This window comes from Puma concolor, chromosome A2 (genome assembly GCF_028749965.1).
Source record: "Puma concolor isolate L17-30 chromosome A2, mPumCon1.1.hap2, whole genome shotgun sequence".
Taxonomy (NCBI): domain Eukaryota; kingdom Metazoa; phylum Chordata; class Mammalia; order Carnivora; family Felidae; genus Puma; species Puma concolor.
Window position 1 is genome coordinate 157,168,194 of NC_141668.1, and position 19,072 is coordinate 157,187,265.

At 58.4% G+C, this 19,072-nt stretch overlaps 3 protein-coding genes across 6 annotated transcripts in view; all 3 read left to right on the plus strand.

Annotated features, from left to right (window-relative positions):
- The first annotated feature begins 12 nt into the window (after positions 1-12).
- On the plus strand, positions 13-9,417 carry GMIP (GEM interacting protein). 2 transcript variants are annotated; one of them, XM_025915729.2, is made up of 21 exons: positions 13-173; positions 1,091-1,175; positions 1,639-1,714; positions 1,827-1,884; positions 2,194-2,319; positions 2,404-2,468; positions 2,544-2,651; positions 3,060-3,140; positions 3,243-3,413; positions 3,511-3,648; positions 3,916-4,112; positions 4,432-4,538; positions 4,612-4,701; positions 5,061-5,138; positions 5,207-5,361; positions 5,578-5,766; positions 5,862-5,999; positions 6,101-6,297; positions 6,637-7,024; positions 8,425-8,488; positions 8,618-9,417. In XM_025915729.2, exons 1-21 carry the CDS (start codon positions 155-157, stop codon positions 8,989-8,991), a joined length of 2,904 nt encoding a protein of 967 aa, XP_025771514.1. In that variant the 5' UTR covers positions 13-154; the 3' UTR covers positions 8,992-9,417. The 2 variants fall into 2 exon arrangements, with proteins under 2 accessions (XP_025771514.1, XP_086554594.1); XM_086698468.1 differs by lacking the exons at positions 13-173; positions 1,639-1,714 and having other exon boundaries at positions 1,114-1,175.
- Positions 9,418-9,784: 367 nt separating this feature from the next.
- On the plus strand, positions 9,785-13,840 carry LPAR2 (lysophosphatidic acid receptor 2). Of its 2 annotated transcripts, none has more exons than XM_086698469.1 (3): positions 9,785-10,081; positions 11,734-12,475; positions 13,204-13,840. In XM_086698469.1, exons 2-3 carry the CDS (start codon positions 11,734-11,736, stop codon positions 13,515-13,517), a joined length of 1,056 nt encoding a protein of 351 aa, XP_086554595.1. In that variant the 5' UTR covers positions 9,785-10,081; the 3' UTR covers positions 13,518-13,840. The 2 variants fall into 2 exon arrangements, with proteins under 2 accessions (XP_086554595.1, XP_025772327.1); XM_025916542.2 differs by lacking the exon at positions 9,785-10,081 and adding an exon at positions 10,176-10,452.
- A 3,104-nt stretch (positions 13,841-16,944) lies between these two features.
- Positions 16,945-19,072, plus strand: part of PBX4 (PBX homeobox 4) — a 43,840-nt gene continuing 41,712 nt past the window's right edge. The window contains exons 1-2 of one of the 2 annotated variants that reach the window (XM_086698471.1): positions 17,067-17,181; positions 17,867-17,995. Coding sequence is in view for 1 of the 2 variants with exons in the window: in XM_086698470.1 (XP_086554596.1) it covers positions 17,030-17,181 (152 nt within the window). In the remaining variant the exon portion in view is untranslated. Of the gene's footprint in view, positions 17,182-17,866; positions 17,996-19,072 lie in introns of both variants that reach the window. The other variant, XM_086698470.1, reaches the window with a different exon arrangement.

Genomic DNA, 19,072 nt, shown 5'->3' on the forward strand with positions numbered 1-19,072 from the left:
CGTGTTCGCTCGCGGGCGTAGCCTCCGCTGGGCGGGGCTACGCAGAACCGGGGCGGTGGCGGCGGCGGCCGGGGCAGGAAATAGGGGCTGAGCCCCGCCAGCGCGAGATCCCATCCCAGACCCGGTCCCCGCCGAGCAATCCTCTGGTCTTGTCATGGACGCAGCAGAGCCGGGTAGGCGGTCCAGGGTATGGGATCCGAGAGAGACCTCCCCCAACTGTACCCCACCTCCTAAACTGAGGCGCTTCGCCTGTCCTTTTCCGTCCAGAGACCCGGGAAAGGAGTCAGGAATGGGAAGGACACGGGAATCCTCTATTGTGGGGACCCCCAAGCCTAGAGGGACCCAGAACACCATTCCCTGACCCCCTCCCCCTTTGGAGTCTTCACCCCGGATGCCTGGGGGAGGGAGCCCAGGAAGGGGAAGTGGCCGCTTCTGCTTCTGATATTTGTGATGGGGGGCAGGGGGAGGGCGACGCAGCAGGATCCCTACTGAGGAGGGGCCATTGCTGATCTGGGCCCCTTAGAAGGGGGACTGTGGCAGAAATGTGGCAAGGTCCGACTTGTATTTCCGGCTCTCTTTGTGTCTCTGCTGTGCACGTTGAGTGTCACACGGTCTTTATGTTCCTCTGGTTTCAGTCTGCCTGTATGTGTTTGTGCCACAGGCTCTGTGCCGGCCTCTCCCACGTGTATTTCCATCTGTCTGGCCTGAGGTCCATGTGGTTCCATTGTCAAGCTGGCTCTCTCCCCAGGGACAGTGCTGCTGCATCTGGGGCATCTGTTTTGCCGCTTTGCTTCTGGGCCCATGTGTGTGTGGGTGTCTGTTCCTCTGAGCAGCTGCCCCTGTGTTGGATTGTGCCTGATCCATCTGCCTGCCCTGAGCTGGCTTCACCCCAGGCCACACTGCCTCCATCCTGACTCTGATACCCACCCCCATCCCCCCCCTCCCCAAGGATCAGAACACTCTCTTTCTGTCTCCTCCCCCTCCTCCCCCCACCCCTTCAGAACAACTGGCTAAGGGCCTACCCTAGGTGTAAGTGCTGTGAGTGGAGGGAGGCCTCCATTGGCCCATGTGTGACACTCCCCTCCCCCAGGGCTACCCCCAGCTCCAGAGAGCAGGAAGAGGTACAGTGACATCTTCCGGAGCCTGGACAACCTCGAGATCTCACTGGGGAACGTGTGAGTCTGAGCCTGGGCCACCCCCAAATCCCTAATCGTTTAGGTGCCTCACTAGGAACCTACAACGTCTGGATCCACTTACCTAATAACCTGAGAAGTCTTAAATGGGTCCCTCCAAAACACCTGAAAAATCCCAAAATCCAACCCCCCAGATCCACTGGAAATCCACAAAATGGTCCTAGGACCCCTCCCCATGTATTCTTCTTGTAACCCCTTAAAACGTTTGAGATCCTTATAATCCTGCCCTATGAACCCCAGATTTACCTGGGACCTTTCAAACTCTCTCAAGTCCCATGACAAAAAGTCACCTAATTTCCCCCAAAACCACTCAGACCTCCCACGTACAAGAGATGTCACAGAGGTAATGTCCAGGACCATCATTCAAACTGCCTTGGGGGCCCCCAGCACCCCTAGGCAGGACAGACTGGGTGGAGGGTGGCATCTTGACACCCTTACCTCCCAGGACCCTTGAGATGCTGCCTGGAGACCCCGTGCTTTCAGGAGACCCAGAGTCTGACAAGACCCCCACAGCCACTGAGGTGAAGGGCGGGACCAATGAGGCAGGGAGGAGGGGGCCTCCAGGAGGAGGGGCTCTAGGGGGTTGAGGCCGCTGCCCTGCTTGCTCCTGAATGCTGTCTCCCTACCTCTCAGACCAGTGAAACCAGCCTTTGGAGTGGCCTCTCCCTGGAGGGTCCGGCACCCCTTACAGGTAGGGGGCTTTGAGGCCAGGGGAGTGGGGGCAGAAAGGACTCCTTCCCTCAGCAAGTCGTCGCTGGCTGCCTGTTCCACGTGCCAGGGAAACAACAGTACGCGACAGAGCTGAGCCCCTGCCCTCAGGGATCCCTCAGTCTGGGTGGAGAGTCAGTATAAAATTGCAACCTGGACAAGATCATAAAAGGGTGTTTGGGGAAAGCCACAGGGTATAGAATAGTGGTCACTGGTCTGGCCTTGGGGCTCAGGGAAAGCTTCCACAGCAGCCTCGGGGGTCAGAGGTCAGAGGTCCACCCTCCTGCCCCAGGGGAAGAATTGGACCTGCGGCTCATTCGGACCAAGGGGGGTGTGGATGCAGCTCTGGAGTATGCCAAGACCTGGAGCCGCTATGCCAAGGAGCTGCTGGCCTGGACCGAGAAGAGAGCCAGCCTTGGTGAGGGTCCCTTCTACCCTGCCCCAGACCCCAGGCAGTGCCCGCACCCTGCCCAACTCAGACCCCGGCTGTCTCCCCCTGCAGAGCTAGAGTTTACCAAAAGCATCATGAAGATCGCCGAGGCTGGCAAGGTGGCAATCCACCAGCAGGTAGCTGTGACCAGATCCCCCCACCCCGATCCCCTAGATCCTCGGTGTCCCCCAACACCTACTCTCCCACCCCAGAGCCATATGCCACTGCAGTACATCTATACCCTGTTTCTGGAACATGACCTCAGCCTGGGAGCCCTGGCCATGGAAACAGTGGCCCAGCAGAAAAGAAATTTCTCCCAGGTGAGGGGGCCCGGCCGCACGCCTTAGTCCATCCCCACCTCCCCAGGAGGAAGGCAAGGTTACCATCCAGGCTATTTTGCTGATGAGGAAGCTCAGGCCCAGGGATGCTGAGGAACTTGCCCAAGGTCACCCAGCAGAGATTCAAACCAGGCTTCCTGTACAATTGCAAAACTGTGCTTTTGCTCGTTTGCAGGGCTTGGGGGGAAAAGTGCCGAGTGTTCACAGGCAGAGAGCTTTGGCATCTCTGGGGCCAGGCTTTAGCAAGGATGAGGTGGGGACACTGCAGGGAGAGGGGGTGGGGAGCGTGCAGACCCAGAAAAGGGTCCAGAGGATGAAAGGCACGCGGTAGCGGGAAGCAGAAAGACTGGGTGGCCCTGAGGCAGCACCCCCATCTGTCCCCCTTGCCAGCCCCTGGCAGCCAAACGAACTGAGATCGAGAAGTGGCGGAAGGAGTTTAAGGAGCAGTGGCTGAAAGAGCAGAAGCGGATGGTGAGGCCTGGCAGGGTGGGTACCAGCGTGCGGCTGGTGGGTGAGAGGAAGCGGTGCTGATCTATCCCCTTCTGTCCCTGTCCCCACCCCCCACGACCCCAGAATGAGGCAGTGCAGGCACTGCGGAGGGCCCAGCAACAGTACCTGCAGCGCAGCGAGGACCTGTGGGTTCGCTCCCAGGCGTCCCCTGAGGACCCGGTACCCCAGGCCTCGCCAGGACCCAGCAAACAGCAGGAGCGGCGGCGGCGATCACGAGAAGAGGCTCAGGCCAAGGTGGGGACCTGGCCCCGTGCCGCCCCCCCCCCCCAGCACTTCGGTGCGCCCCACCCCACACTCCATCCCACCGGTGCCCCGGCCTCGGTTTCCCCAGGCGCAGGAGGCCTTGGCGCTGTACCAGGCCTGTGTCCGTGAGGCCAACGCACGGCAGCAGGACCTGGAGGCCGCCAAGCAGCGGATCGTGTCGCATGTGCGCAAGCTGGTGCTGCAGGGGGATGAAGTGCTGAGGCGGGTGAGGCCTTTTCCCACTGCCGCCCCCCAGCTGAGGGCCCCCTGCCCCTAACCCTTCTCCAGGGCACCAGAACTCCTCCCTAGACAGCCAGTTTCCACCCTCAGTCCCCGAGGGCACCTCGGCCTCTCGAGTCCTGCCCTTACCCCACTCCATCCAGGCCAGGCTCTGATCACACCCTCCTCCCCAAGCTGTCCCCAAACCCTGACCATGCTGGTGTCTCTAAAGTTCAGGCTCTGCTCCTCTCTCACTGTAGTCTGCTCCCCACAGGTGACCCTGGGACTGTTAGGGCTTCGAGGGGCGCAAGCAGAGCGTGGTCCCCGTGCCTTCTCTGCCCTGGCTGAGTGCTGTGAGCCCTTTGAGCCTGGCCAGCGCTACCAGGAGTACGTGAGGGCGCTGCGGCCCGAGGCCCCACCACCCCCGCCGCCTGCCTTCTCCTTCCAGGAGTTCGTGCCCACTGCACACAGGTGGGCCCCCTGGGAGCAGGGTCAGGAATGAGATCCAGAGACACAGTTTCAGGCTGTTGGAGCCACCAGGCTGAGTACTCAGGGTCAGGAAACTCAATGAGGTTTTGAGTTCTTGGATTAATACCGAGGCTCTTATTTGGGGGGAGGGGTCCCAGTTCTGGGAGAGTCCGAACTTCAGGGTCACTGTACTGGGTGCTCACTGGTGTCAAGGCTTGCAGCAGACCCAAGTGCTTGGATTTGGGTCCTAAATGCAATGCCTAGGTGATCTCATCCCAGGGCAGTTTCCTGGTTATCAGAGCCCTCACGCTTCTCCTTTCAGCTCCCCTCTGGACACAAGAAAGAAGCTCTCTGGCCCCCTACCCCCGCGGCTGGATGAGAGCGCGGCTGAGGCAGGCCCTTGGGATGATGTAGGCACAGGCTGCCAGGGTGAGTGCAGTGAGGGGTGGGCAGGAGTGGTGCTGGGGCAAGGGTCCATCCTAATTGACCTGTTCCCTTCTAGGGACTCCAGGCCCCACTCCAAGCAGCGACGTGGACAGCGTGGGTGGTAGCAGTGAGTCTCGGTCCCTGGACTCTCCCACTTCCAGCCCAGGTGGGGCCAGGACCTGACCGTAACCCATTCCCTACGTCTAACCGCCTTCCAGACCCTGGCCAGGCTCTGACCCTCAGTCTCTAACCTATCACTTGACCTCTGACCTACCTGCACTCCTGACCTATTTCCTATATCCTCTGATTTATTCTCTTGAGCTAATTTCTGAACCGACCCCCAGATCGCTGACCCATTTCTGCAACCCCTAACCTCTGCCTTGAACTCCCTCCGGATCTCTAACCATTACCCCAAGGGCATCTGTGGGTGGTTCTGGAAAGCCTAAAAACCAGGCATATCTCCTTAGCCCTGGCGCTTCCTAATGACCCCTGTGACCCCCGACCTCTGTGACCCTATGACTCCAGGCCCTGGCACAAGGCGGTTGGTGAAGGTGTCATCCACAGGCACCGAGTCCTCAGATGACTTTGAGGAGCGAGACCCTGGTGAGGCTGGAAGCAGGTGGGGCATGGCAGGGGGTGGACCAGGCACCCCTGACCCTGTATCCCCACAGACCTGGGAGATGGGCTGGAGAACGGCTCAGGAAGCCCCTTCAGGAAGTGGACACTATCTGGCGCAGCCCAGACCCACCGACTGCGGCGGCTACGGGGCCCAGCCAAGTGCCGCGAGTGTGAAGCCTTCATGGTCAGCGGGATTGAGTGTGAGGAGGTGCGGCCTGGGCCCATTAGCCAGTGACCTGTTATGACCCCAGTGACCTCCCTGACCCCAGGCACCTGACCTGAAATCCCTATGACCTTTCTGCCCTTGGGACCTGCCCTGATCTAAAGATGTCCTATGAGCCCCCTGCCCCCTGAGGATCCCTACGACCTTCTCTTCCCCTGCTGACCTCTGATGACCTCCTTGACCCTATAACCTTCCCTTCAGTGCTTTCTGACCTGCCACAAGCGGTGCCTGGAGACTCTACTGATCCTCTGTGGACATAAGCGACTCCCCGCCCGGACTGCCCTCTTTGGGGTCGACTTCCTGCAGCTGCCCAGGGACTTCCCGGAGGAGGTGCCCTTTGTGATCACCAGGTGCACGGCCGAGATAGAACAGCGTGCCCTGGGTGTGCAGGTGCCGCCTTGACTCTTGACCATCCCCAATAGTGACCTGGTCCTCTTGATGGCTGTATTGTAAGCCAGATGTCCATTTCCTGCCTTGCCCTGCAGGGCATTTATCGGATCAGCGGGTCCCGGGTCCGCGTGGAGCGGCTATGCCAGGCTTTCGAGAATGGCCGAGGGTTGGTGGACATGTCAGGAAACTCCCCTCACGATGTCTCGAGTGTCCTCAAGCGATTCCTCCAGGAGGTGGGTACTCAGTGGCTCAGGGGTAGGGGCCGGGCGGGCTCAGGCTGAGGACCCTCTGCAGCCCACCCACACCCATGTCCCTCCCACCATTCCACCCTCAGCTCACTGACCCCGTGGTCCCCTTCCACCTCTACGACGCCTTCATCTCTCTGGCTAAGACCCTGCATGCAGACCCTGGGCACGACCCTGGGACCCCCAGCCCCAGCCCTGAGGTTATCTGCTCGCTGAAGACCCTCTTGGTGCAGCTGCCTGACTCTAACTACAGCACCCTGCGGCACCTGGTGGCCCATCTGTTCAGGTGTGCACTGTCCCTGACCTTGAAATGTGATTTCTGACCTAAGGCACGGATCTGTGACCCTGTCCCTGGACATATGACTACTCATCTCTGGGACTGACCCCTGCCACTGACTTCTGACCTTTGCGTGTGTTTTCTGAGCTCTGAATCTTAATAGATGACTCCAGACTTTGGGTGCTGACCCCTGATCTCCATTGCCAGGCATGTAGCTGCTGGTCTCAATGACCGGGACCACTTACCCAGGACTTGGGCAAGTGGCCGCTAGCCTGGCCTACAGCTCCTCCCTGATGACCAATGACCACGCATGCCATGCCCTGACCCTTTTCCTCATACTGTCCCCAGGGTGGCTGCACAGTTTGAGGAAAACAAGATGTCTGCCAACAACCTGGGCATTGTGTTTGGGCCAACGCTGCTGCGGCCACCAGACGGTCCAGGGGCAGCTGGTGCTGGCCCTGTCACCTGCCTACTAGACTCTGGGCACCAGGCTCAGCTCATTGAGTTCCTCATTGTTAACTACGAGCAAATCTTTGGGATGGACGACCTCCCCGTGGCCACTGAGCCTCCACCCCAAGACCCCAGTCCAGCTCCTGGGGCTCTCACAATCAACCCCCAGCCACCACCCTCATACCCTGCCTCAGATCCCCTGCCCTCAGTCCTAACCTCGGACCCCAACCCAGACCCTGATCCCCACAGTACCTTGGAGAAGCATCCTGAAGCTACGCCTCCTGAGGTAGGAACCCACTGGGCCCACAGACGGGTAGGCCGCCTCTGCATTTAAGCGTCTCACTCTCCTGTCTCCCTTCCTTCCTTTGCCTTTAAAATTTCCTCTTTCATCCCCTTTCTCCCTTCCTTATTTACCTTGTGCTCATTCTGGAAGGAAAAGAGAGGAATGGAATGGGGGGGGGTAATAAGGGAGGAACAACAAGGTATAGCTCTGCAGTTACTAACAAGGGTGATCATTTACTCCTTCAACGGAACATTTATTGAACACCTAGTGTGTACCGAGCGTTGTTGTAGCAGGCATTACACATACATCAGTGAGTAAATTATTGAGAGACCCCATCCTTTTGGTGACTGCACTCTCGTGGGGACGAGACCAACAATAAAAAAAAAAAAAAAAATAGGATAGATACAAAGTCAGTTTATAGGACATTACGAGGTGACAAGTCCTATGGAGAAAAGAAAGGGTAGCATAAGGTAAGGGACACTGGGGGCACCAAGGAGAGGTGGAGGGCAGCTTGTAGCAGTAAATAGGATTCTGTGGGCTGGTCCCATGGAGAAGGTGGATTTGAGCAAGGACTGGAACAATGTGGGAACAATCTGGGGAACGGTGTTCCAAAGAGAGCAGCCGGTGCAAAGGCCCCAAGGTGAGAACATTCCTGGTGTGTTTAGGGCACAGCCCCAAGCCATAATGAATTACTGAAGAGAAGGTGCTAGAAAGTGAAGCCAAAGAGGGGTCTTAATGCCTTTAATGCCCTTAATGCCACACAGACCGTGCACCTACTATGCATGGGCACTGCATAAGCGTCCTATCATCCTCACCACGGCTGTGAGAGGTAGACACTGTTAGTGAAAACCATTTACAGATGAGACTCCTACAGGGGGCTTCCCTGTCCCTCAGGTCCTGATACACATATCATTCCTTAAAACATGGACCTCCCCCCGACAAGCAGCCCGGAACTGGCAAAGGAGCAGTCAGTGAGTTCTGGGTCTCTGAGAAATGGAATGGTTCAGAAAGTGCTTGGGACATGTGGAAAGAACTCCAGCAGCTATTAGCATTTAACTAAAGGATGAACTGAAGGATACACAGATCAACTAAAAAGCAGGTGCAAGGTTGCAGAGGAGGGAGACAGGTAGTTCCCCTGGTCCTAATGTGGACGTGGCTGAGTCACTCCCTGGGCTGGCCCTCTGCTGAGCAAGGGCATTCCTGCCTTCATGGAGCCCACAGTCGAAATTAATAACATTGCTCTGCACGAGGGGACAAGCAGTACACTGTTAAGGGCATCGTCTCCCCAGATACCCAAACTGCCAAAGATCTTTTGCATGTGGAACAAACCCTCAGGTTTCCCAAGAGTCTCAAAGAACTGGAATTTTATTGTTGGGGTTTTGGTCTTCGGTTTGTTCCTGTAGATTCCAGTTCCACAGAGTGACGACAGAGAAGTGGCTGATGACACCAAAGAGGAAGGAGAGGAAGGTGAGTAAGTAGGGGGGAGCCCAGGAGTTATAGGGATATCCTTGCTTGGGGTGGCTTAGCTGACAGATGACTCCCAGGAGATACCCTGAGGACTTAGGGATGCTCAGCACTGACCACCCCAACCCACAGTGTCCAGCCAAGGTCCAGAGGACTCACTCCTGGGAACACAATCCCGTGGTCACTTCAGCCGCCAGCCAGTGAAATATCCCCGGGGCGGCGTTCGGCCAGTCACCCACCAGCTGTCCAGCTTGGCCCTGGTGGCTTCCAAATTGTGCGAGGAGACCCTTGTGACATCAGTGCCCCGAGGAAGCTTGCGGAGGAGGGGACCTGGCCCTACCGCCTCCTCCCCTGAGGGCAGCCCTCTGCGCCGCACCCCGCTGCCCAAGCATTTTGAGATCACCCAAGAGACAGCCCGGCTACTCTCCAAGCTACACAGCGAGGCTGTGCCCAAGGCCACCTGCTGCCCAGACTCCCAACCTGAGGAAGTCGAGGACCATCTCTGACCATCCCAGCATTCTGACCAAGGGGGAAAGGACTCAGAAGGTGTTTGTTCAGCTGGGGTGTCTGGAGAGTTCCTGTAAGGAAAGACTACATGGCCTCAGGTACTAAAACCCTTTTGGAGGCAATATATCAGGATCCCTCAACTGGACACCGGTCACTGCCAAGCATCAGGGCCACTCAGGTTCAGAGAGGTTAGTCAGGGTCAATGCTCAGGGTCAATATAGGTCATGGGATTCTTGACATCCACTCTAGTCTCTGACCCCTAGGACAGGGGTGCCTTTTGCTACTTTGGTTGTGGCCACTCCCCTACCTCTGCCTGTCTTCTTAGCTGACCTCAGGTGACCAGCACTTGGGAGTGGGCAGCCCAAACTCAACATCCAGGTGGTACCTGGGGTGTGATGGCCTCAGAATAAACTGTGTCCTTTATACCCTTGAATGTCTTTCTTTGCCAGGGGAGGGTGATGGGAGAGATGGGTGAGGGTAGCATCCTTTGGCCCCATTTACCCACCAGAGACACCAAGGCCCCCTTTCATCCCCAAACATGCTTGAGCACCTACAGGCAGTACGGGCTGAACCCGGGCACCAGGCTGAGTCACACCGGCCCGGCCCTCCCGGAGCTCCACGTCCCCGATCCGGTCCTGCATAATCAAACAAATATAACAAAGTGCAGATAACTGGGACAATGGGGCTGTGTGCTCTGGGCTGTGGGAGCCCAGGGCCGCCACAAGCCGGGGCCGGGCAGCGGGCAGCGCTGCCGGGGGTGGAGGGCGTGGGGGCGGGATTTTCGAGAAACTTGAGTGCTCCCGGAGGGTCACCTGGGGCCGGAGAGGTCCGAGGGGCACCGGAGGCCGCTGCGCGCGGTAGCTGAGCGCTCAAGAAACGGAGGCGGGGCGGGGGTCCCGGCTGTAGGAGCCCAGTCGGATCAGGGCGTGGCTTGGAACTCAGCGACGGATTGGACGCCAGGGAGCGGGCGGGGTGGCCGGGCGGGGGCGCGGACCCTGAGACCACCCGGAGCTGCGCCCAGGCTGCGCGAGGTCACTGCGGTAATTCTCGGGACTTGAGTGACTCAGCCCCCGGAAGGCTCGAAACTGCGTGCGTGTGGGGTGCGCGAGGACGGGGGCGGGGGTCCCGCGCCGGAAGTGGAGAGGGGCGACCGAGAGGCCGTGAGGCCTGGAGGAAATGAGGGGGCGGAGGGGGGGCTGAGGTTCCGGGAGACCTTGTCCGTACCGCAGCCGCCGGGCTCCCCCAGGTGGCAGAGACGGGGCGGGGCTCCCCCAGGTGGCGAGGGCGGGGCGCTGCGCCAAGGCAGGGGCGGGACCCCGCCTCCCGTGCTCTTTTGGCTGCCGGCGCCCAGCGCACTCGGACGCTCCTCGGCTCCCCGCCGCGGTCACCAGGCTATGGGGCTGGGGCCCGCCCCGACCCCCGGGGAGGCCGCCCCTACTGCGGCGTGACGGGTGTCCCAGGTGAGGCGGGTACTGACGGTGGTAGGTGGGCGCGGGTCTCAGGTAGGGCGCGGCACGTGCCTGCGGGGCCCGGGCCCGCCCCTTGCCCCCCTCCTCTCCTGTTCCCCAGCTCCTCCTCTAGCCTGGGGGCGCCGGGAGGCCCGGCCGGCTGCAGCCTCCCTGACCGCCCCCTTTGTCCGCGAGGGTGCCAGGGTCCGCCGACCCACTCAGAAAGGCCCGATGCCCCGCCCGCTTCGGGAGCGCTCGCGCCCAAAGCCCGCCGCCCAACTTCTGGGGCTGCCTCGCTGTCCAACTCTGATAGACCTGGTCACCTCCACGCTCTCGCACGGACAGCAGTGACCCCACCCTGCGCACACACGTCCCCTGGGCTCTGCTCCCTTCCATGATCCCAGCACCAAACAGACCCTCGCTCACTTACTTTCACAGCTCACGCCCCCTTTGTTCCTCCCTCCCCCCATCCCTAGTACAGGTTGGCCGCGCTTGGGCAGATGATTTCTGGTTGGTTTTCAACGTTTATTTGTTTTTGGGACAGAGAGAGACAGAGCATGAACAGGGGAGGGGCAGAGAGAGAGGGAGACACAGAATCGGAAACAGGCTCCAGGCTCTGGGCCATCAGCCCAGAGCCCGACGCGGGGCTCGAACTCACGGACCGCGAGATCATGACCTGGCTGAAGTCGGACGCTTAACCGACTGCGCCACCCAGGCGCCCCTCTTGTTGGTTTTTTTGTTTGGCTTATTTTGCTTCTTTATTTGATTTTTTTTTATTTAAAAAATTTTTTTTAATGTTTGTTTTGGGAGAGAGAGAGCATCAGTAGGGGAGGGGCAGAGAGAGAGAGACAGACAGACAGACAGACAGACAGACTCTGAAGCAGGCTCCAGGCTCTGAGCTGTCAGCACAGAGCCCTACTCGGGGCTGGAACCCACAAACCACAAGATCATGACCTGAGCCAAAAGCAGGCGTTTAACCGACTGGGCCACTCAGGCGCCCCTTATTTTTCTCCTTTAGATTAAAAAAGAAAAAAAAGCCAGTCATTTGATTTGGGAGATATCTTTGTAAGCGTCTTAGTAGTCAATAAGCAACCGCTGCCCATCCCCCCGCACTCCCACCGTGTAGCTTGCTTTTCCAGGTTACCCTGGTCTCCACCACGGCCACTTTACCCTGAGGCATCTGACTTTGAGACCCTTGCCCTTCCTGTCCTGACCCTCCCCTCTGGCCGCTGCTCCTTCCTGTATCCTTCCAACAAATGCCCCCTGCGCTGACCTCTCCCTCTGTGCCCCCAGATGGTCAGCATGGGCCAGTGCTACTACAATGAGACCATCGGCTTCTTCTACAACAACAGTGGCAAGGAGCTCAGCTCCCACTGGCGGCCCAAGGATGTAGTTGTGGTGGCTCTGGGGCTGACTGTCAGCGTGCTGGTGCTGCTGACCAACCTGCTGGTGATCGCGGCCATCGCCTCCAACCGCCGCTTCCACCAGCCCATTTACTACCTGCTGGGCAACCTGGCTGCAGCTGACCTCTTTGCCGGTGTGGCCTACCTCTTCCTCATGTTCCACACGGGCCCTCGCACTGCGCGGCTCTCGGTGGAGGGCTGGTTTGTGCGGCAGGGCCTGCTGGACACGAGCCTGACGGCGTCAGTGGCCACGCTGCTGGCCATCGCTGTGGAGCGGCACCGCAGTGTGATGGCCGTGCAGCTGCACAGCCGCCTGCCCCATGGCCGAGTCGTCATGCTCATCGTGGGGGTGTGGGTGGCCGCGCTGGGCCTGGGGCTGCTGCCCGCCCACTTCTGGCACTGCCTCTGTGCCCTGGACCGCTGCTCACGCATGGCCCCCCTGCTCAGCCGTTCCTACCTGGCCGTCTGGGCCCTGTCCAGCCTGCTTGTTTTCCTGCTCATGGTGGCTGTCTACACCCGCATTTTCTTCTATGTGAGGCGGAGGGTGCAGCGCATGGCAGAGCATGTCAGCTGCCACCCTCGCTACCGAGAGACCACACTCAGCCTGGTCAAGACCGTTGTCATCATTCTGGGTGAGTGAGTGCCCTCAGCTGGCCCAGGGTTGCAGGACCCCTGCTTCCCCCACCCAACTCCCACGAGACAGGGGAGGGGAGGATTTGGGTGGGGAATGTTCTCCAAGGAGGTGACACCTGAGCAGAGACCTGAAAGCTGGGGAAGGGAAGAGTTCCAGGCAGAGGGGACAGAAGGTGAGAGCCCCGCAGGACTGGGCCAGTGTCTCCAAAGAGGAGGCCGGCGTGGCTGGAGAGAAGCAAGAGAGAAGGTCAGCATCGCCTCGAAGGGCACAGGCAAGAGTCAGATTTTGTTCTGAGTTCTGGGGGAAGAAGCCCTTAAGAGTTCTTAGCAGGGAGGAACGAGATCAGTCTGGCTGTTGAGTAGTCTGAGTGGGGGAGGCGGCAAGGTGTATCCCAGGAGGATACACCCCCATACCCCAAGATCAAAGAGTGCCTCTTCCCTACGATCCCCTCCCTCCCCGCCCCAAGTAACTGGCCTGTCCCACAGTGACCTCCTTTTCCCCACAGAACCAGCCTCCATGTAGAAATGCCCAGCACCCTATCTACCGTGTACCGGTTAGGAAAGGTATCCCTCTGGCAGACAGATCAGAGAACCGTGTCCGGCCGCTCTTGCCCTGCAACAGTGGCCATTGTCTGAGCTCCAGAGACCCCTCCAGCCCTGAGCTCTAAGCTGTGGGTGCCAGGCCCCCTGCTAGCCGGCTCTGCTTACCTCAGGCTCCATCCTGCAGGGGCGTTCGTGGTCTGCTGGACGCCGGGCCAGGTGGTGCTGCTTCTGGACGGTCTGGACTGCAAGTCCTGCAATGTTCTGGCTGTGGAGAAGTATTTCCTACTCTTGGCTGAGGCCAACTCACTGGTCAATGCCGTGGTGTACTCGTGCCGAGATGCTGAGATGCGCCGCACCTTCCGCCGCCTCCTCTGCTGTCTGTGCCTTCGCCGGTCCACGCACGAGTCTGCCCGCTACGCACCCTCCACCCGAACGGGTGCCAGCACTCGCATCATGCTTCCTGAGAATGGCCATCCCCTGATGGACTCCACCCTTTAGCCAACCTGGGACTTCACTGGGGTGCTGCAGATGCCAGATCGTAGCCCCTGACCACTCGTGGACGCATCTGGCTCTACCCAATCTGCAGGACAGACTTAAAGGCAGACCCCCAGTCTGCCGTGGCACAACTCCACTGCCAGTCTCCCCCAGGCACACAGCTCTGCCTGCTCCGGGGGCCTGGGGGTGTGGGGTCACCTCTAAATGCGCAGGAGAAAAGTCAGATGGGGTTCAGGAATCTGCTAATTAATCATCTCAGGTTTTGGGGGTTTTAACTGACATTTTCTATTTTTACCACACATCCCTGGTAAACCCTGTGGACTGCTTCCTTGTCTGTGGTGATGTGGGTGTCAAAGATGGGAGAGATGAGGCCACCCCGCCCAGTGAGACAGGGTGACACGGACCGTGGATGCACCATCTGCCTGAAGCTGATTCTTTAGGGGCGCAGACTGAGGGGTGCTGAGTGTGATCTGGGAAAAGGTTTGTGGCCCCTTGCAGCCTCTGGGGTCTTGTCTGTCTGTTGTTAGAATCGAGGGGGTCTGTGGGGGAGAGCATGATATAAGGAGTAAGTCTTTCCACTGAGGTCTCCAGAGCATTTTCTATCATCAACTCAGAGAGTCCCGTCTGTCCCTGTGTCCCAGAATTGTCCGCCTCAGCTCAGGCTAGGCTGGGATCTCCTCAGCCCTGTTCTCTTTCATCTTTGATCTCTGCACGGCTGTTACTCTCTCTTTTTTAAGTCATCTCTACATCCAACATGGGGCTCAAACTCACAACCCCAAGATCAGGAATTGCATGTTCTACCGACTGAGCCAGCCAGGTGCCCCACTCCATTTCTCTTGTTGGAGGTCTTACACGCATTCTCTTTGCCTCGGTCTCCTCTGCCTGTTCCCCTGCCTCGAACTCACCCTCTTTCTCCTGCCTGCCCTTTCGTCTGAGTCCAGGTCATTAATAGTCAGGTGTGTCCATCCCCTTCCCTGCCCCCTGACCAAGGGGAGTAGGGCCCATGGAGCAGGATGCAGGATTTTAGAGTTGCCATTTCCCAGGCTCCTCTGATGTGCCTGGCACTCTGATAAGCACTGTAGTTGCGTTATTTAATCATCACTTGCATCTTGTGGTGCAGGTATGACACTTACTTTCACAGGACAGGAGCTCAGAGGGGTTGCCATCTGGCCTGCGGTTGCACAGCTTCAAAAGACACAGAGATGAATCAAGGGACTAGAGAGGCACCTGGGGAGAGGGCTTTGGATTCCCCACAGAGTCAAGAGTTGGTCACAACCTCAGCTTGGTTTTCCTCCTCTCACCCCACAGCCCCCCAAGGCTCAGACATGCCATGATGAGCCCCCTCTCAGGTGCTCATAAAGGCACCCTGCTAGGTACAGTGTAGACCAGAATCTGGATTCTCTGCTTCCGCTTAAGGGGGGGCAGGGGGATACAAGGTTATAGCCTCTTAAGGTTCACATGCTAAATAAAAGCCTCCCATTGGAGGCCAAATTCTTAAATCACTAAAGCACACATTGCTGAAGAACCAAAAACATCTAGGTCCCTTCTTCACTGAATGGGGCTGGGTTTCCCTTTGGGAAAACTCCCCCTGCCCTAAGACAGCTCTGTGGGGCGGCAAGAATGAACCGGGATGCTGGAGACTTCAGGATCCGAGGTGGGCAGCATGTCTTCTAGGGCCTGAGGCCTGAAATCTCCAGAGATGATGACCCTCCCACCATATGCCTGGGCACAGGCCCGTGAAAGGCAGCCCTTGCCTCTGCGGGACTCCAGGCCCATTGGACAGACACGTCACTTTAGGTGCCAAAGCCACTTCGTATGGGGTGGGGACCCCAAATGGCCTCCCAAAGGCAGTTTTAAGTTTCACTTGCTCTGAGCTGGCCGCTCGCGCACTAGTATCCTCCGGGCTCTAAGGCTCTAACCCACACTCCTCTGGTCTCCTTTGGCATCTTGTCCCATCGATTTTTCCCTCTTCTGTAGGTGTCTCCGCCATGCAAGTTTTGGTCCCTAAAGCTTTCAACCCTCCGCCCCCACTGTTCTCTGAAAGACACTGAAATTGCAAACAGCTTTGAGGTTTCACGTACAGGGCTGCTGAACTTTTGAATGGTCGCCACAACTTCTAGTACTTCCTCTTACTGGGGCCAAGTGGCAGGTTTCCTTAATCGGGGAGCTTCCAAAGGGGTTCTTCACATCCCGCATCACTCATTTGCATTCCCTGCCGTCCTCTTTTGGGTCCTCCAATCCAGTCACACCAGATAGGGTGACTGTGTTTCCTCTCCAGCGGCAATGAGAAGATGGGCCTTGGCCTGAAGGGTTTCCAGAGAGACTGAGGACCCTTGAGGAGCCTGCGTCTCGAATCTGTCCTCAGAGAAAACGGGCTCCAGCAGGTCCTGTGACTTTGGAGAAGTGATTCGTGTCCAGTCCGTTCCTTTTCTCTCACATGATGAGCCTTCTCTGACGCTGTGAGGTCTGGTGGTTTGAAACAAAAGACCTGTGGACATCCACTCTTACTTGGGGTGGGTTCACCTCAGAGCAGACCCTCAGGAAGCATCCTTCAGTAGCTCAGTGACCGCGTGCTAGGGTTTTGAAGGCCCAGACCGGAGTAGATGGAGAGAGTGAATCAACGGGCGATCACTCGTCAGCCAGACCTGGAAAAGAGAATTGATTTCTGCAGGCGAGAAAATCACTCCCTTCAAACCCTCCAGCCACCATCACCACACACAACTGCACCCCGAGGGAAGCGCCGGGAGGCCAGGAGCCCTAGTGCCCATCTGACGAGGCCGAGACTGAGGGGACCATTAGGGGACTGGGTGTTAGGGCTTCTGGAGATGAATGGTGAGTGTTGGCGAGGATCTGAGAATCATAGGGATTTCTGAGAAAGGAAGGGGTGGCCTGAAGAGTGGGGTACTCTGAGGAGGGCGGGGGGTGTCTGGGACACGGGGGCCACTGAGGAAGAGTGGGGACCGTTGAGGAGTGGAGGCTCTCAGGAGGAATGGGGGCTCTGAGGAGGGGTGGGGGCTCTGGCGGGGAGTACAGGGAGTGAGGAGGTAGCGGGGATGGTCTCTGAGGAGACTTGAGGGTCTCTTGAGGAAAAATGCTGGAGTTCTCTGAGGGAGGTGCGGGGGCTCTGAGGAGACATGAGGGGCCCCAGGAAAGATTAAGGTCTCTAAGCAGGAGTCGTTCTGAGCAGGTGAGGGAGGTGGACATGGGGGGGGCGGGGAGCCTCTGAAGCAGAGCGAAGCAGTGGTCGCCCTTCCTCGGCCAGGAGGAGAGTGAGGATGGGAAGAGCCGTTGCCTCGGCAACTCCCCACCGAGTCCCGGGCCGTTGCAAGGGGCAGTTAGGGGCGTGTCTGTGGGCGGGGCGCGGCGGCCTGGCTGGCGGCGGTTGGCTGGCGGCGGCGGCGGCGGGGGGTGGGGCTTGGGCGCGCGCGCCCGGTGCGCGCGGGTGGCGGTGGTTGGCTGCGGCGCTTTTGTGAGCGGGCCCGCTCCTCCTCGGCGCCTCCCCGGTCCCGCCGCCCATGGACTCCCCGCCGCGCCCGCAGCGCCCCGCGCCGCCTCTCCCGGCCCTGCGCCGTCCGCCGCCCGGGCCCCCACCAGGCCCCGACACAGGCGAGGTCCTGCAGCAGATCATGGCCATCACCGACCAGAGCCTGGAGGAGGCGCAGGCCAGGTGCTGCGCGGGCTCGACGGGGGCCTGGGCCGCCCAAAGTCGCGGGAGTGAAGGGGGCGGGCCGCGGGGCCAGGGCCAAGTTGACAGGGGGCCTGAGGAGTGAGGACGGTGCACAGTGAGAGCTTGGGGTGCATCTCTGGGCGGGGAGCTGGGAGGGGAGATGTGGGGGCTCAGGGAGGACTGAAAGCGGGGCGGGGGGGTGGTTCTGAGGCCGAAGGGATTTATGAGGTTAAAATGCGACGGACTGAAAGGCTTACGGGGTTAAGCAGCAGGTGATGGGTTTTAGGAGCTTGTCCTGGGGCGAGAGGGATGGGTTTAAGGGGAGTCTGTGGATGGGGAGGTATATGGTGAAAAGCAGTTTTGGGGTTTATGGAATGTAAAGGGTTAAGAGGGGAGCTGGGGGGTGTAAGGGCCGAGAGATGGACAGCTAAATGGATGCATTCGTGGGGTTTACGAGGTGGGAAGTTGTGAAGGCAGATAACGGAGAGTGGGTTGCGGGCAGTGGGACTCAGGTTGCAAGTAATGGAGGTGACTTGGTGCGGGAACCATCCGGAAAAAAAGGATGGTGGGGGAGCTGGGTGGAGGGATGGCGGTCCCCCGTTTTATTAAAGCAGCAAAGTTTTATTAGACACTTAACTATGTGTGGGACACCCAGCTGGGTGCTGACGTAGCCCTTGCTCTCAAGCTCATAGTTTGAGGAAGAGAAAGTGAGTAGCAAAAACGAAGTCCACCTTGTGAGAGGAAGTCTAAGAAAAGGGACGGCATCCTGTGCAAAGTCAGGTGTAGAGGACACAGCACTTTCAGAGAGCTCCAGGTGAGAAAGAGCTGGAAGAAAATGCAGCCAGAGACTGAAAGTCCTGGGTTCAGTTCGGAGAGAGGTTGGAACCAGATCGCACGCGGCCTACACGTCTCAGGAAGGAGTTTGGATTTTCTTTCAGTTGCGGTGGGAAAAATCACAGCGGGTTTAAGACCACCTGCCCTACTTCCCTCCACCCACCGCTTGTCAGCCAGTGAGGAGTGGTAGCATCTGCTTCACAAGGCAGCCCGTTGTGTTTGGGGCCTTCTCAAGTTATTAGAAAATAGGAAAGACTGAAGTCCTTTTGGAGGATGAGGCCTCGTTGAATGGGGCCTATTCTTTGGGGTGAAGGGTGGTCCCTGAGGATGGGGCCAGGGTCTGGTGGTATGGACTGTGTATACAGTCAGTAGAGCCGCGTAGTGAGGAGGGGTTATGCCAAAGTCAAGTGAACAGCAGCCACGGGAAGGAGGAGGCGAAGAAAAGGTGGATATGGCATGCGTTGTTCGTCAGACTTTGTCTCCTTTGCTTCTTGTGGATCGTCCACGCTCTGCAGGTTCATAGCCTCTATCTGGAAAGTTAAGAGTGTTCTCCCCCACCTCCCTATGTTCATTCTACTTTGGGGGGCATTGTGCTAGGTGCTGGCGAAACCAAGATGGCTAAGACCTTCTCTGCCCCATCAGAGCTCATTGAGAAGTAGGGTGTGTGGGAGACTAATTATAAATCGTTGTCGTAATGGGTGTGCACTGAATAGAGGTGATCCCCGACACCTGGAAAAAAAGAGCTGGGCCAGGAGAGGGTGCCCTTGTGTGATCCCCTGTCTGCTAGGCTAGTCTGAGGGCAGAGGCTTTGTCATATTTTCCTGTGTATTCCCAGGACTGTGCACAATGAGCATATAGTAAAGTTTGTGGCACTTAAGAGTCTGGAAAGCTCAGGAGGGGGAAATGGGCTCTTCACGCCCAAGGAACCACAGAGACAGTGCTTTGGGTGTTTGTGGAGCTCCCTGAGTTCCTTCTCTTCTAGGTAGGGAGCTGCTTAAGGAGTGAACTCTGCTCAGGTGTGGCCTTCCTCAAGCATCTGTCACCCTATCACAGCCCC

Excerpts from the sequence above, each read along its gene's own strand:
- GMIP (XM_025915729.2), top strand. Across the intron at positions 4,113-4,431 it reads TTCGTGCCCACTGCACACAG|CTCCCCTCTGGACACAAGAA; the intron begins GTGGGCCCCCTG and ends TTCTCCTTTCAG. Across the intron at positions 6,000-6,100 it reads TCAAGCGATTCCTCCAGGAG|CTCACTGACCCCGTGGTCCC; the intron begins GTGGGTACTCAG and ends TTCCACCCTCAG.
- LPAR2 (XM_086698469.1), top strand. The coding sequence starts at position 11,734 with ATGGTCAGCATGGGCCAGTGCTACTACAATGAGACCATCGGCTTCTTC. Across the intron at positions 12,476-13,203 it reads GACCGTTGTCATCATTCTGG|GGGCGTTCGTGGTCTGCTGG; the intron begins GTGAGTGAGTGC and ends TCCATCCTGCAG.